At 37.2% G+C, this 13,874-nt stretch overlaps 1 protein-coding gene across 7 annotated transcripts in view; it reads left to right on the top strand.

Annotated features, from left to right (window-relative positions):
• The window catches only part of RALGPS2 (Ral GEF with PH domain and SH3 binding motif 2), a 156,992-nt gene that overhangs the window by 131,870 nt on the left and 11,248 nt on the right, over positions 1-13,874 (top strand). For all 7 annotated transcript variants that reach the window (XM_063342813.1, XM_063342815.1, XM_063342814.1 and 4 more), the window contains 5 exons: positions 1,060-1,137; positions 2,697-2,802; positions 3,526-3,618; positions 10,858-10,963; positions 12,197-12,288. In XM_063342813.1, coding sequence (XP_063198883.1) covers positions 1,060-1,137; positions 2,697-2,802; positions 3,526-3,618; positions 10,858-10,963; positions 12,197-12,288 — 475 coding nt within the window. The remainder of the gene's footprint in view (positions 1-1,059; positions 1,138-2,696; positions 2,803-3,525; positions 3,619-10,857; positions 10,964-12,196; positions 12,289-13,874) is intronic.

The raw sequence follows: 13,874 nt of genomic DNA, 5'->3' as shown, positions 1-13,874 counted from the left end.
AGCAAAAAAAACCCCAAAGAAACAAAAAATGCATTCTTGTTTAATGCTGCTGACCTTTACTGTGTGCCTTGTTTAAGACTGTTTTGTTTGCCTACTGTATGCTACTGTGAGTTCAGATTGAAACACGACATTGCTGCTTGTTTAGGTTTCCCATTATGAGAAATACAGCCCTGTCCAGCTAATAGAAAGCCCCTCTCATGGGCAATGGATTGGTTAGATTTATACTACGTAGGAGATTTTGCTTGTAAAATTCTCGTAATCTTGCACTTAACTGCCTGCTTCTGCAGAATTAGAGCTGATTTTCAATCTTTCTGCATGAAAGGAAAATGGATAAAAAATAGGAGGTAAGGACAAAGTGTGTATACTTCTATTGACTTAAATGGAATTCAGGCAACTAAGGTATCTGATCCCAAAAAACAAGGTTCAGTGAAGCAAAGCAGTATTTAAAAGGCAGGTCTAGAACACAAGTCCTGGCTATGGATAACAGTATGGATCAGGTTAAGGACTCTAAAATGTGAAGCTTATATGTAAAGTTTAAAGCTTGTATGAACTGGAGAATTGAAATGTTGCTTAGTTTACTTCAGTGTTACCTAACACAATAGTAGTTTAAGCAGTGCCAGTCATAGTTTGATAGTGGTTTTGATTCCTTTCAGCCCAACAGCTTGTGTGTGTGTACAGTCAGAGAATTTGAATAATATTTTGGTAGTAAAATCTATAGTCAGAATTTAAAGACATACAAGTTTTATTAATATGGTTCCTTTACATTGATTTAATCTCTGAGAACTAAATGCAGACTTTGCTCTTGAAATGTATTATTCCTGATGCCCATAAAACACTTTAGTATCATGAGTACTGACAAAGAGAACATCTGATGAAATAAAAACTGTGGTATCCACCCCTGCATGCATTTTTCTAAATAAAATTATCCTCTGTTTCTTATGTGGAAGAAGTGGCTTTGTGATACGCACACAGAAAAAATACTGTGCTGTTTTAGCAGTCATGCTGTTTGTGTGAATAAAAGTATATGTAATACGTACAATTTATAATGGAATCCAACAGGAACAGGTTGTACCATTCTCTCGGTCCGGGGACAAGAGTGTCACGAAATGGCTATCGAGGCCACATGAAGGCCAGCAGGTACAATCCCCACTGCACACAGAGGTGTCAAACTTTCCCTCTAGTGTTGGTGATTTGGTTTGGTTTAATAATTAAGTGGGTGTTTTCTGATGTGATCTTTCTAACTTACATGTCAAAATAAAGGTAGAGACCTTTTTCTCAGACTTAAAGCTTTCCTCTTCTATGACTTAACCTATATCACCATAAGGGCTTTTGTTCGTTCCGATCTGCAAATCCAAGCTCTGAACCACTGGATCTTTATATGAAGGCTTAAAGATGTTTTATCAGAGGTAACTTTTAACTCCCCACCACTGTGTAGCGGTGTTGGTAGTTCTCATGTGGACAACAAAGCTGCTTCTTGTGCTAATGGGATAGCATTCAAGATGTTTTCTTTGGTGTCAGTTTTGTACTGAATTTCTTTTCCCATCTTCCCTGAAATAAGAAATATGGCTAAAATGAATAATGCATTAAAATTGTCCCCAATTCATTATATGTAGTATTATTTGCAAGCTGACATAGTAATATAACTGATTATTCAGATTAATTAAAATACAAATTCTTTCTCCAGCTGTAGTTGGGAAAGAAATGGCTGTTGAATATGGAAGTTTTTTCATGTCAAGAAGCAAGCATTGTCTCACTGAATTAAACTCATGTTCACATCTGTCAATGTCCCAAATTGTCTCCATATCATCCTCCTCAGTAGGTGCTGCAAGGAAAATGTTTGCTAGATTTCCAGTTGGCATTGAACATTCATGGATGTTAGGAAGGATGAAACAGCAAATCCTGGCTTACTTCAAAATGAGTTTCAGGCGCTGTTCAATTTCTTGGCTTTTCTTAGAAAGCTGCCGGGTTCAGCAATTTAGTTATGTGCTCTGATTGATGCTTACTGAAATTATTTCTGTTGTAATTTTTTTCTGATTGAGAATCTTTTGTAAGCCAGTCAGCTTTGTAATTTTAATAAAGCTAAGTTTTCTTTTCACGGTGCTGTACCTGGCATTTGTTTTGTCCCATTGCTCTTAGATCCTACATAGGGTAGGTTATTAGTAGAACACCACATGCATTAAAACACCTTAAAGCTATGGTTCGGGTTTCTTCTCTTTATTGCTCCTGCCCACTCTTCTTGCTTTCAGATATTTTAAAGATTGTGCATGTTTGAGCTATGCTTTGTTTTTGATGTGCTAATGATTCCAGTGTTTCTAACAAAAAAATACTCAATCTTTCTTGCAAGGACTGAAGGAGAGGTTTTAACACCTACAGCAACAATATGAATGTCCTTCAAACGTTTGCTTTTTGAAATTAATTGTTCTTGTATTTCAGTTGTGGTTTGAGTTTTAATTTTTTTAATTAAGGATTACCTGCTTGGCTAATTAATTTTTCTGATCACTTTTGCTTGTGAGTGTAAATTCCACAACAGCAATTCCTTGTAACAGCCAAAGTCTTTTTCCACAATGAAGTCCAGTTAATAAAAAGTTGACATTTCTAAATTAAAATACAGATGTTTGCATTAGTGTGTGGTAATGATTGGAAAACTACTTTAGGAAAAGTATTTTTTCACACAAATCTTCACATGCTCCTTTCAGCTCCCTAGAATCTGAAGATCTGGCTGTTCATTTGTATCCAGGAGCAGTTACTATTCAAGGTGTTCTCAGGAGGAAGACTTTGTTGAAAGAAGGCAAAAAACCTACAGTAAGATTTTTTTAATTCACTTTCTCACCTTCTTCCTTTACCCAGTCATAAAGACAATAAAAATGACCATTGTGCAAATAACTCAGGTGTCTGAGATCTCTGCCTTGCTGATTAAGGTTTAGGGTCACTGCTAGAGTTTCCATTCTTCTGTTTGGTGGATTTATTCAGTTTATAAGGCTATACCCCTAATCTAGGGAGTAGAAGAGAAGTATAATGCTATATAAAATTTCTTACAATTACTGTTAACTTTAAAAGAGAGGAGCATGTTTTGTCTTCCTCAACGGTAGGTGGATCCTAACAATTTATGCATACATACTAACCCTTACTATTTGCATCACAAATGCTTGGTTATTAATTATAAATCAAAATACATATTCATGACAATGGGGGATACTTTATGGCAGTACATAAAGTGGAAAAGGGACAAATGTACTCTAACTCAAGTGTTCAATAAGGGTTGCAGAAAGTATAGAATTAAGATGCACAAAATTTTTCTCAGATGACTGAGGAAAGGCACATGTTCTTTCTGCTTTCTGGATTTTTAAAGCATTCATAGGCCTACACAAATAACCAGAAACAGCAGCTTTAGAAACGTGGCTGATGGTTTGGCTGGACAGTTAGTGCTGTCATGTTCTCGCAGGATGACAACTACTATTTGTGCCACAGATAAGTGAAATGATTCATAATATTGAGTTGTAATTTTCTTTTATCTTTTCTATCTAGGTAGCATCTTGGACGAAATACTGGGTAGCACTGTGTGGAACCCAGCTCTTTTACTACGCTGCAAAATCTCTGAAGGCCACAGAGAGAAAACATGTATGTAAACCAGACATATTCCAGTATCATCTGCCAAAATTAAAATGTGATTTCCTCATGTAAACACTGAGAGTAGTTTAGGACTTGCATGATTTCTAGTCAGCACTGTGCTGTCTTCCAATCAGTCGGTCACCTCATATGGATATGCCCTAATGGAAATAACATCCATGTTTATATGCTACACCAAGAACATCTGCTTTGCATATGCCATAGGAGCCTTTGAGTTTATTGGCCTATAAGAAGGAACTATGTCATTGGGTCACTCTGCTTTTCTAAGGTAGAAGTCGTATCTTTTGATGATCTCTGAGTCTTGTAACAGTTGTTGCTACTTGACATCCAAACAAGCATTGATGCCGAAAGACTCAGAAGTCACTACATGTGATGTTAAACGTGTATTGATTTCATATATGTGGTAAAATTAGACTTCTGTCTTTTTCTGTCTAGTCGTGTAATCCATTAACTACAGCGGAGTACAAAATACTTCATATGTTATACAGAGAGCTAGCGTATCATATGATGCTGGCTTTCCTTTCATTCGCTGCAACTTTATTTGAAAGAAGCTAAAAATACTTTGCTTATGTGGGAAAGTAATAAAAGGATTTTCTGTAGATGTTCCAGGGATGTTATGATGTGCATAGTTCCTGTTTGCACTGGTTAATTGTAATGGAATGGGATGCCGCCAGAGATTCTGTTAAGAAACTGGGTAAAATTTGAGGTACTTGGATCTTTTTCCAAGTTCATACACTACTCGGATCCGTTACTTATAGTTGCCTTGGCCAGTGTTTCAGCTTAATTTACGACAACTGTCACTGAAGAACATTTGCTCTGCATAAACCTTATGTAATTTTACAAACTGAGATGTGCTCCTAGAATCCTTGTAAAGGGACTATCTTCTTTCTTCTGCAAAATACTGTTTTCTTATACTGACATTTTTATGTTCAGAGGGTAGAGATTTGAAGCTTAAGATTTCTGATTAGTAGACTCCCAGATAGCTGAATTTTCTGTGTGGAAAGTTACTGTGTAACGTTGTCTTAATCCACAAAAAATTTGAGTATTTTCCACTTTTATTGGAAGTAGTTTATTAGGAAACAGTATTCTAATGCTCAACGTAATTTAATAGTAGCTAAATACTTGTAGAAATATTTGCATGGTTTCTTTGCCATCATCCGTCTTCCCTGCCCCTATGAGCTTTGATTGCTTAGGTGAAATCAAAACTGATCCTACTTAATTTGTCTTGCCAGTTAAGACAATACTAGCCCAGACCAAAAGCCTGTTAGCCAAGCATTCTCTCTCCTGGGTGTCCTTAGAGAAATGCCTGTGTTTGGATGTATTTGCCTCTGGTGTCAGTGAAAACCTTATGGAAGGAGTCTGCCTCATTAAAAATAAAGGTAACTGGAAAGAGTAGACTTGTAAACTATTATGAGCAGAAATGCAAAGTATTAAAGTAAAAGAAAAAAAGAACCAAGAGAAAACTTGTGCTGGCATTATGTCACTAACAGTTGCTGCTTGTTTTTTCTAGAAACATTGAGAAATGGAGGAGAAATATTTTGTAATGACAGACTTTGTGCTCCTGTTACTGATGTGATGCCTTTAAGCTTTATGCCAAAATTGCATTTTGTTTTCTTTTAAGGAGAGAATATGCATTTTTTTTTTTAAGTCTCTCTTGTCCAGTGTTTGTCAAAGTGCTGAAAGATGGAAGACTTTGCCATACTTGTACCTACTCAATCAGAAGCTTTTTCGGTATTGTGTATAAATATTTTAAAACAATCTGAATAACATATGGGTTTAGAGAACTTGTAAAAATTGCATAGCTGGTATTTTATTGTTTGGAAATTAAGTATATTGAGTTTTTATGTGGTCCATTTGCTTATACGCTTCCTTCAGAATAACAATTTTAATCATTTAAATGGTCTTACCCTTTCTTTAGGAAAAGTAAATGAAGTAAGAAGGTAACAAATGTAAACATTCAAGTCTGGTATCTGATCCTCTTGAGACTCTGTTACTGTAAAAGCCTTTACTTTTGTCTTGAAATGCAGTCATATCATTTAGAATGCTCTTTCAAAAATTATTTTCTGAACCTATTGAATTGACTTTTAATATTCCCCATGTCACCGATGTGTCAATACCTACAACAGTTGTCTAAGGATATGCCAGCAGACCAGTAGCGAAGTTTGCAGATGGAGGCTAGGAGACGTTCAATGCTGGCAGGATTACCTTTCAGAAGCCTGCCAGCGTCATGGCTTGCGAATACTGAGCGGAGATTGAGCGACGCAATTCCCAGGAAAGGGAGATGGAGGAGTGGTAGTAAAAAGCAATGACTGTGAGAGCAGATTTATTTTTTTTAACAGTTGGCTGTGTGGAATTGGACTGATCTATCCAACACAACCTTGGATTTGTCTGTACACAGACGATGCCTTGCTTTTAGCTTGTTAGGGCAGCAAACGTATTTTGTTCTGTTTGTGGATGTAAAACATGTTATGAAGCTCAGGTTTCTGATTTGATTTCCCAGGTGCTGTCATAACTAAAATAATGTGATACCTATTAGCTACAGTTCGGATTATCGTCTTTTTAAACAAATAGTTCACAGTGAATGCACACAAACTCTTGCTCCAAAATTTATTATAACACAGAGTATAATCTTTATGCTGAAATTAAGGTCAAGATAACCTGGTAACTGCTGTGGGAGACCGAGCTTGGGAGCTTAGGGGGAGAGGCTCCAGGTCATTGAACAGCCTAATAATAGGTGGTCGGTAACTTTTTTCAGCTAGGCTGCTTGTGTTGTACTTTTAGCCTAGCCATTGATGGCTTAGATTTCCATCCGTTTCACTACAGGATTATTGTACAAAGCCTCAACTTCTCTTCTGGAATTTGTAAAGATAATTTGTCAAGTGTCATGCTTCAATTCACATTTGGTTGCGTTTTGAGAAAGTAAGTTAATCAAGAGAAAATAAATTGTAGATGGTCAACCATCGGCAGATAGGTAGTGCATGAGTACATGTTCACTGTACAAATACTGCCCAGTTATATTCTGAAGAGGTCCGTTCTGCAAAATAAAGAGATTTGACGCTAGATCTACATTTTGTTTCATTACTGTCCAGATTAAGTGGATAAAAAGGATGATGCTGTCTACTTGGAAGCAGATTTCTTTTTCAGAGATTGATACACTTGAGATTTCCCTAGGTAAAATATTCCAAGCATCTTCTGGAGCCGTGTAAACATCTGTCTTTTCAGCTTCCTTTCTCAAGGCCTTTGTGACATGGAAAGGAACACTGGCAATGAAAAAGTCAGTCTGCTGTATAAAGTTTCCTGGCTAGAGCTCTCATGGTAAATGCGTCTTGATTACAGGAATGCTTCTGAGCTTTCTGCTGCTGTTATTGCTTCAGGCAGCTGAGACTGAGGACTTGGAATGCACTGACACTGAAAGCTCTTCCAGGCTTTATAATAGCCAACCTCTTTGGAAAATTAGCTCATAAAAATCCCAGTGTAATCCAGCAAAAAGGGCAAGAAGTCCCCACCCTTTTAAACACCGGCAAGCCAGCTCTTTTTCTCATGCCTATGATCAAAGACAAAGGAGCGCACCCAGTGTCGTGTGTATTCTAGATGTGCATCTAGTCCAAAGGAAGAGGATGCTGTAGATACCTGGATGTGACAAATTTTCTTCTTCTAAGAAGACCACTAAACATAATGAGCTTTGTATTTAAAATTAGTGAACAGGTTTGAGTTATTACTAGAGTAATGGAAAATTGTCTATAATGAGCATGTGAATGTCTGTGCCCAGGCATGTGGTACAGGACAATCTGAGAGGAATGTGTGTAGAATGCTTACGGCTTTATCTCATATGCTGAAACGGTACCCACAAACAAGCTTCTGTGATAAAACTATAGCAGTTGCACACCTTTAGAAAGTGGCAACAGTAAAAATAGCCAATTTAAAATTAGTCTTAAAGGAAGCATTTGCCCTGAGAAACACAAGTACACCCGAAAAAACCTGTTCATAGTGATTGGGCTGGAAAAATCTTGCCAATTTCTGTGACGACATAATGTGCATGAGAGAGTTTTCCATGTTTGTAGGTTCTTGGAAAAGCAACAGAGACTTTTTGAGCTTCATGGTCGAGCATGAACCCTTGGTCATGCCAAGTCTTCCATTGCGTGTTATGTTCAGAATTAGAGCCATTTATTGGCACTGGAAGTCTTGGTAGCGTTGCTCAGGCACTTTCATGGAATACCCTGATAACAAATGCTGTCATTCTAGGAAGTATGTTCAGCCACCAAGAAAAAGATTTTAATATTAGAAAGCTGTAAAATCTCAACAGGAGATGAGGAGATTTGTAGGTGCCAGAAGGTTGGAGTGAAAAGTCTGTTCGCAGATTAAGTCACAGTTTTTGATTCAAAGATTTATGTATAAATGCCTTTGAGCTCAGAACAACAACAACAACAAGTAGTTATGTGAAGCCTAGCATCAGAGCTGTGTAGTTTTCCATGTGCATAATAAGAGTGTCATTCCAGTGGCCTGTATAAAAAAAAGCAAAGAGGAACCAGGAACATTAAATTACAATGAAGCTTTCATTCCCGTCATGTTAACAAAGCTGACTTGCTGTTAGCAAGGCTCTATGCATCAGCAGAGAATGAACTGCCCTGGGGGACTCTGTAAACATGGAATACAAATCCAGCCGTGCACAGGGATGGAAAACTGACATGTGTTTCAAGTGATGACGGATTGATGCTGGCAGGAAACTCTTTCCTTGTGTGGAGCTTGCAAGTTTTCGGAGAAGTACCATGATTAACTAATTGTTTTGAATAAAATGAAAAAAGAAGTGAGCTCTAGCAGTCTTGATTGCCTGGTCATTTCACGTATTGTATACCTACTGTTATGGTATAGAACTAAGATCGGAAAGTGCAAATGTGCTATTTTCGTGAAACTAGAAATGAGTGCAGTTCATGAGGTACATTAGGGATCTGTAACCTATTAAAACTGCTTTTTGACTCACATTTCAGGCTCTGAAAATGACCTATTAATCCTTTGTAGGACTATCCTTATTTTATTCCTTCTTTCAGATAAAATTCCTTAACGCTTCTCATTACTGACTGGAATCTTCGAAGAACTTTTAGTTTCTATTTGGAAAGAAGTTATGTTACTCAGCCCTCACTGTAGTGAAATGTTGTCTGATGGAGCTTGTAGTTTACTTGCTCTTATGATGAGGTATTACCGAATCTATCCACCTCCCAAAGGCAGTAGAGTTACTTAACTTTAGTATATGTGTTTCTATAGGTTTTATGTGGAATGGTCTTTTCCCACAGTTTTATCCATAGTAATATCAAAAAAAGGGCATCTGTTTTGAAGTTTGGCAGGCAGGTCTTTCCTAAGAACAGTCATCATCACTTTTACGCTTAAGCTATCTGTACAAGCATCCCTTCAAAGTTTCCAAGCTTTTATATTTCCACTAATGTTACAGAAATGTCAGCTGAACATGACTAGTAGGAACTTTTGATGGAATAGTTCCTGTGAGTGTAACTATAGTGACATAAAGCGGACGGTACACAGATGATGCATTCAAAAGTTTATAAGATCCAGAGATACTGGACTCTGAAATTATTTTGAACTTGGTTAAAATACTGTTTGTTTCAAATGTTGGTCTAACACTTGTTCATATCAAGTTCTAATGTATTTTAAACTGAGATTTAAAGTGTAGCCTGTTGCACAAGTCCCAGACAGATAAACCTACCTCGACATTGAAGGTCTCCAGTTAATCTGGGGCATAGATTAGAATAACTGACATTACACTTGCACTGGAATTTTATTCATAAAGTAATTATATTCCCATATAGAGAATATTCGTATAAACTCTTACTTCGCTTGTGATCCCCTTAAACTTATTAGCAGTAATACTTCCTTTTGCTGAACAGGAGTTCTAGATTTGTAACGGTAAAGCGATGTTTCTAAAATGAAACAAGACATTTGATGCTTAATCATGTAAATCTGCTGTGTGGCATTCATATGAAGAATAAAAGTATTCTAGAACTATAAATTCATTTTAATGACTTAAAATGTCCACGAGATTGGTTTAGCTTTATTGTTTCTAATAATATAATTAAAGAGAGGTCAAAATTACTGTACTAAAAAAGGTTAGAATAGGGATTTCACAGTACAGGAGAAAGATGCATCTGATAAGGACCAGCATGTAGGAGTGTTGGACCTTCTGGACAGAGAAGTGAGGTAGAGCACTGTGAAGGGGGAGGGTGCTAGGATTGATGAAAAGTCTGGGTTGGGTCCATGAGTGTGGGAAGCGGACATCTGGCAACTAAAGCCTTGAGAGAAACTGAATGAATTGGGTATTGGGGAGTGAATGGCACTGCCTGAGTAAGTGATGAGAGGTGAATTGTGATAATAGGTAAGGAGACCAGGGAGAAGGAAGGCTGTGGTTTGGAAATGAGTTGGATTTAATGGGCGAGTAGCCTGGAACTGAGTGGAGAAGCCTGAGAAGTAGAAACTAATACTGACCGGGTGAATGAAAAGGAGTAGGACCAAGGAGCTCTCAGGAGAGGGGCTAGTGTAGCAGAGCCAGGTATTGTGCTTAAAGAAACCTAAGTTATATGTCAATGTGTGAGGAACACCTTCAACAGGAAAACCTCATCATTTTGAACATCCTGTCAATAAATGAGCACGTTATGTTCTGTGCACTTGTTTGTTGAACCTATACCCTTGTTTGATCCATTTAATTCATTCATCAGGTCATAATATTTAATTATACAGTTGTGTTATCTTGTCCACAGGACTCATGTTAATGTGTGTAATTACAGACTATCATAATAATTAATGCATGTAAACTTTGAGTAATTATGGCACAGACAAGTTTAGTTCTTCTGTTTGTTAACAGTGGAGGGATTAGTTTGCATTTGTTAATGCACTTTTTTTGAACGATAGCATGGGCACACACGTGCACTGATGTGTTGAGGAATGCTATTGTATTCATACAGTGCAATTTAGATGTCTGACACATTTTGTGGGATTGTGATATTCCTTTTAATGTGTTCATTGTGGTAAATTCTGTTTTCACTAATTCCATATAAAATTCATAGACCTTCTTCATTTTATGAAGTGCTATGCTTCCTTTGAAGTTATTCTGTGTCTTTAATACTGTCACTGAGAACTGCCCTTTTGAATACTGATTCTGTGCAGTGCAGTCAGGCTGGCTGAAGCTTCTTGTTTTGCTTTAGTTTACATCTCTGCTTGTATTTTCAGTTCAAATCCACACCGAGTAAGAATGTGTCAGTGGTGGGCTGGATGGTGATGATGGCAGATGACCCTGAGCATCCCGATCTCTTCTTACTGACTGATTCTGAGAAGGGTGAGCAATTCTAGCACCAAGGGCGCACTGATTCCCAGAATAAATGTTTGCTTTGCTGAGCTATTCATAAGCAACCGCATGAAATTGGAATGATGTTACCTTTCATTTACCTGTCCTCCAGCATGTCATGTTTGCCTTGAGAATGCTGTGGGAGCAATTGCCCCTGAGGAATCCTTAGTCTTCATTAAGTTCTAAGAACTCTCCAACTTTAACTGCATTTGCGATTTTTATTGGAAGTGTTCATTTGCATTCTTCTAAACTATATTTAGACCACTCAGAGGCATTTTCACATATGTGAAAATGTAAGTAAGAATAAAAAAGTTCAATATTGAAACTAACACTATGTGCTTGACCGGTCCCCTCTCTTCTCCAAATGAAAAACAAAATCCAAAGCAAACCATCCGTTCAAATGTAGCGCTATTGCCTGGAGGAAAAAAAAACCGACCCTGAGAGATATTGACTGTTTTGCAGCAAAGCCTTGATTTCTGTTACTCTAACATAGTGCCCTGGTTTCAGTTTAAACTGTGAAGACATTGTTATTTTTCCTTAGCACTTCAAGCTATGCAGAAAGAGCATCGTTAGACATTCTGATAAAGGAGCTTAACATTATTTATTGCTTTGTCTACTTCAAGTCTTAGTACATTTTATTTCCAAGCATCTGTTCTAGCACCACTGATATGTAGTGTGAATTATGAATGCTTGTCAGCTTAAACTCAACAGCAATATGAAATGTTTTTGTAATACTTGGCCTTTCCAAACCAAAGCAAGCACTGTATAACACCAGACACTGAAAATACTAGTTTGAAATATATCAATATGTTTAGGAACAATTTTCAAATGTTTTCAAATGTAGCTTTCTAGAGTGCATTTCAGTGCAATCTGCTACTTCATTAAGAAATATGAAATTACATTATAAACAAATGGCAATAATGGCAAAGAACAAAAACGTTTTTGTATGGTTCTGAGAAATGTTTTGTTCTTTCCTAGTTGATGCTGGTGTTAGTTGAAATATAGAATGTTGGAAACGAAGACAGGCAAGCTGAAACTTCTCTTGCACTAGGTCGAACAATTAAGTTGCACCTATGCCAGACAAAGTAAAGTTATGTGAACCTTCTGCTATTAAGTCTTCTCATAATGTTTTAATGTAGCTTTAACTTGAATACAGATAGAATTTCAATATATAGTATTGCTTGTGTTTCTTCTATCAGTTTTTTCTTTACCTTTTTCACCTAGGAAATTCATACAAGTTTCAAGCTGGAAACAGAATGAATGCAATGCTCTGGTTTAAACACCTGAGTGCTGCCTGCCAAAGCAACAGACAACAGGTGAGTGCAAGATGTTGAAAAGGATTAGGAGCTGTTAAGAGTTCAGAACTGGTAGATCTTCAAGATGAACAAGCTGTAACTGATTGCTTTGTATGAAGAGCATTCTGCTCCGAGCAGCCTGTACATCGATTTCACGTGCTTATTGATTTGCTTTAGCTTTCCTGTTAGTCCCTTTGCAAACAACTCCTCAGAGCTTTTGAGGTAATTAAGAAAGATTTGGGACTATCTTGAGACTAATTTAAAGCAGCTGGGGAAATAGAAGGAAGACCTGTCCAAGTAGCAGTATTTTTTGTCATTGCCCATTTTAAAAAGGCTATTTTACAGTTATAAAAAAAGCTGTAAATCATAGCATTCAATATCAATTCCAGGTAACTCTCCTGTAGTGCCATTTGTCAGGTCTCGGGCATTCGTGTGTTCTGTTGTTTGTATGTATTTCTAAAATGTATTTTTAAAAAAATAGTTTAGTCCTGGGTACATTTGGCAGACTTTGAAAGCAAAAGTAGAATTTTCCATGAAGCAAAAAGGAAGATAAGAGTATTCTAAAGCCTATTAAATTTTCTTCCCGTATAAATTCTTACTGACCTTTTTCATCAGCAAAATCCTTTTTAAGTTACCACTTTGTCTTCCTGAAATCTCCTTTTTCCTTTGCACATTTGTTTATGGAGTTGCAAGTGCAAAAGTGCTACTGAATTTCAAGGTGAAACAGAAGGACCTTTCCAGATCCTTATTGTGCTTTCTTGTTCAGTTCTGCTTCTGAGAGAAATCTAAGGAGTAAGGAGGGTTTCAGAAGCTCCCTTGAAAGTATTTGAGACAGTGCAAAGGAGAGGAAATTGTCCTGCTGGCTGGAGAACGTGGGAATAGTTGCAAATAGCGGCAAACAGTTTGCAAGAAAGTGGCAACTTCCATGTAAGCCTGAAAACTGCCCTCTGAGGACAGCTTTCATTCAATAAGGCCTAACAATACTATTTGATGCAAGCTTTGTTTAAAGCATTCAGCCCCTAGCTTGTGCAAAAGCAGCAGGCTTAAGGATCTTGGCGGGGCCTCCTGTGGAAAATATGACAGCAAAGTGAAGATAAGTGTAGGAGATTTTAAAAGGAGGGGAGGATTAATGAAAAAAACCTACCACTAAAAGGCCAAAAACCCTACTACCATAATTTGTTGCATGGTTTTGGCATGTTGTGTAGTTGTACTATAGGGGTTCTCGCAGCATAGTTGCTCCCATAGAAGAAGCAGTGTTTCATACAAACATTAGGTTACAAAGGTTGTTTTACCAAATGAGTGAAAAAAGTAAAAGTCTTGTAACATTTTTCTCTTGATCGTGATTTGACTCCTGAGTAGTGCTTTCCCTAGAGACGTGCCTTATGGTACTGTTTAAAATGAAAGATCTTTCCTTGTTAACAGTATGACTGCCTAAGAAAGATCAGCTGTCTAAATGTGCTTTCGATAAAGTATAGACACCTACCCAGTTGAATAATATTGGGAACTATTTTAGTAGATATTATTTTTCATTTTAATGGTGGAACTTTAGCCCAGTTGATCATTCTTGCTTCTGCAGGTAAATGGTAAATGCAAAGCAAGAAGTGCCT

Source organism: Chroicocephalus ridibundus, chromosome 8 (assembly GCF_963924245.1).
Source record: "Chroicocephalus ridibundus chromosome 8, bChrRid1.1, whole genome shotgun sequence".
In the NCBI taxonomy this organism is placed as follows: Eukaryota; Metazoa; Chordata; class Aves; order Charadriiformes; family Laridae; genus Chroicocephalus; species Chroicocephalus ridibundus.
Note: the sequence above shows the minus strand (reverse complement) of the source record. Positions and strands in the feature narration are given on the sequence as shown.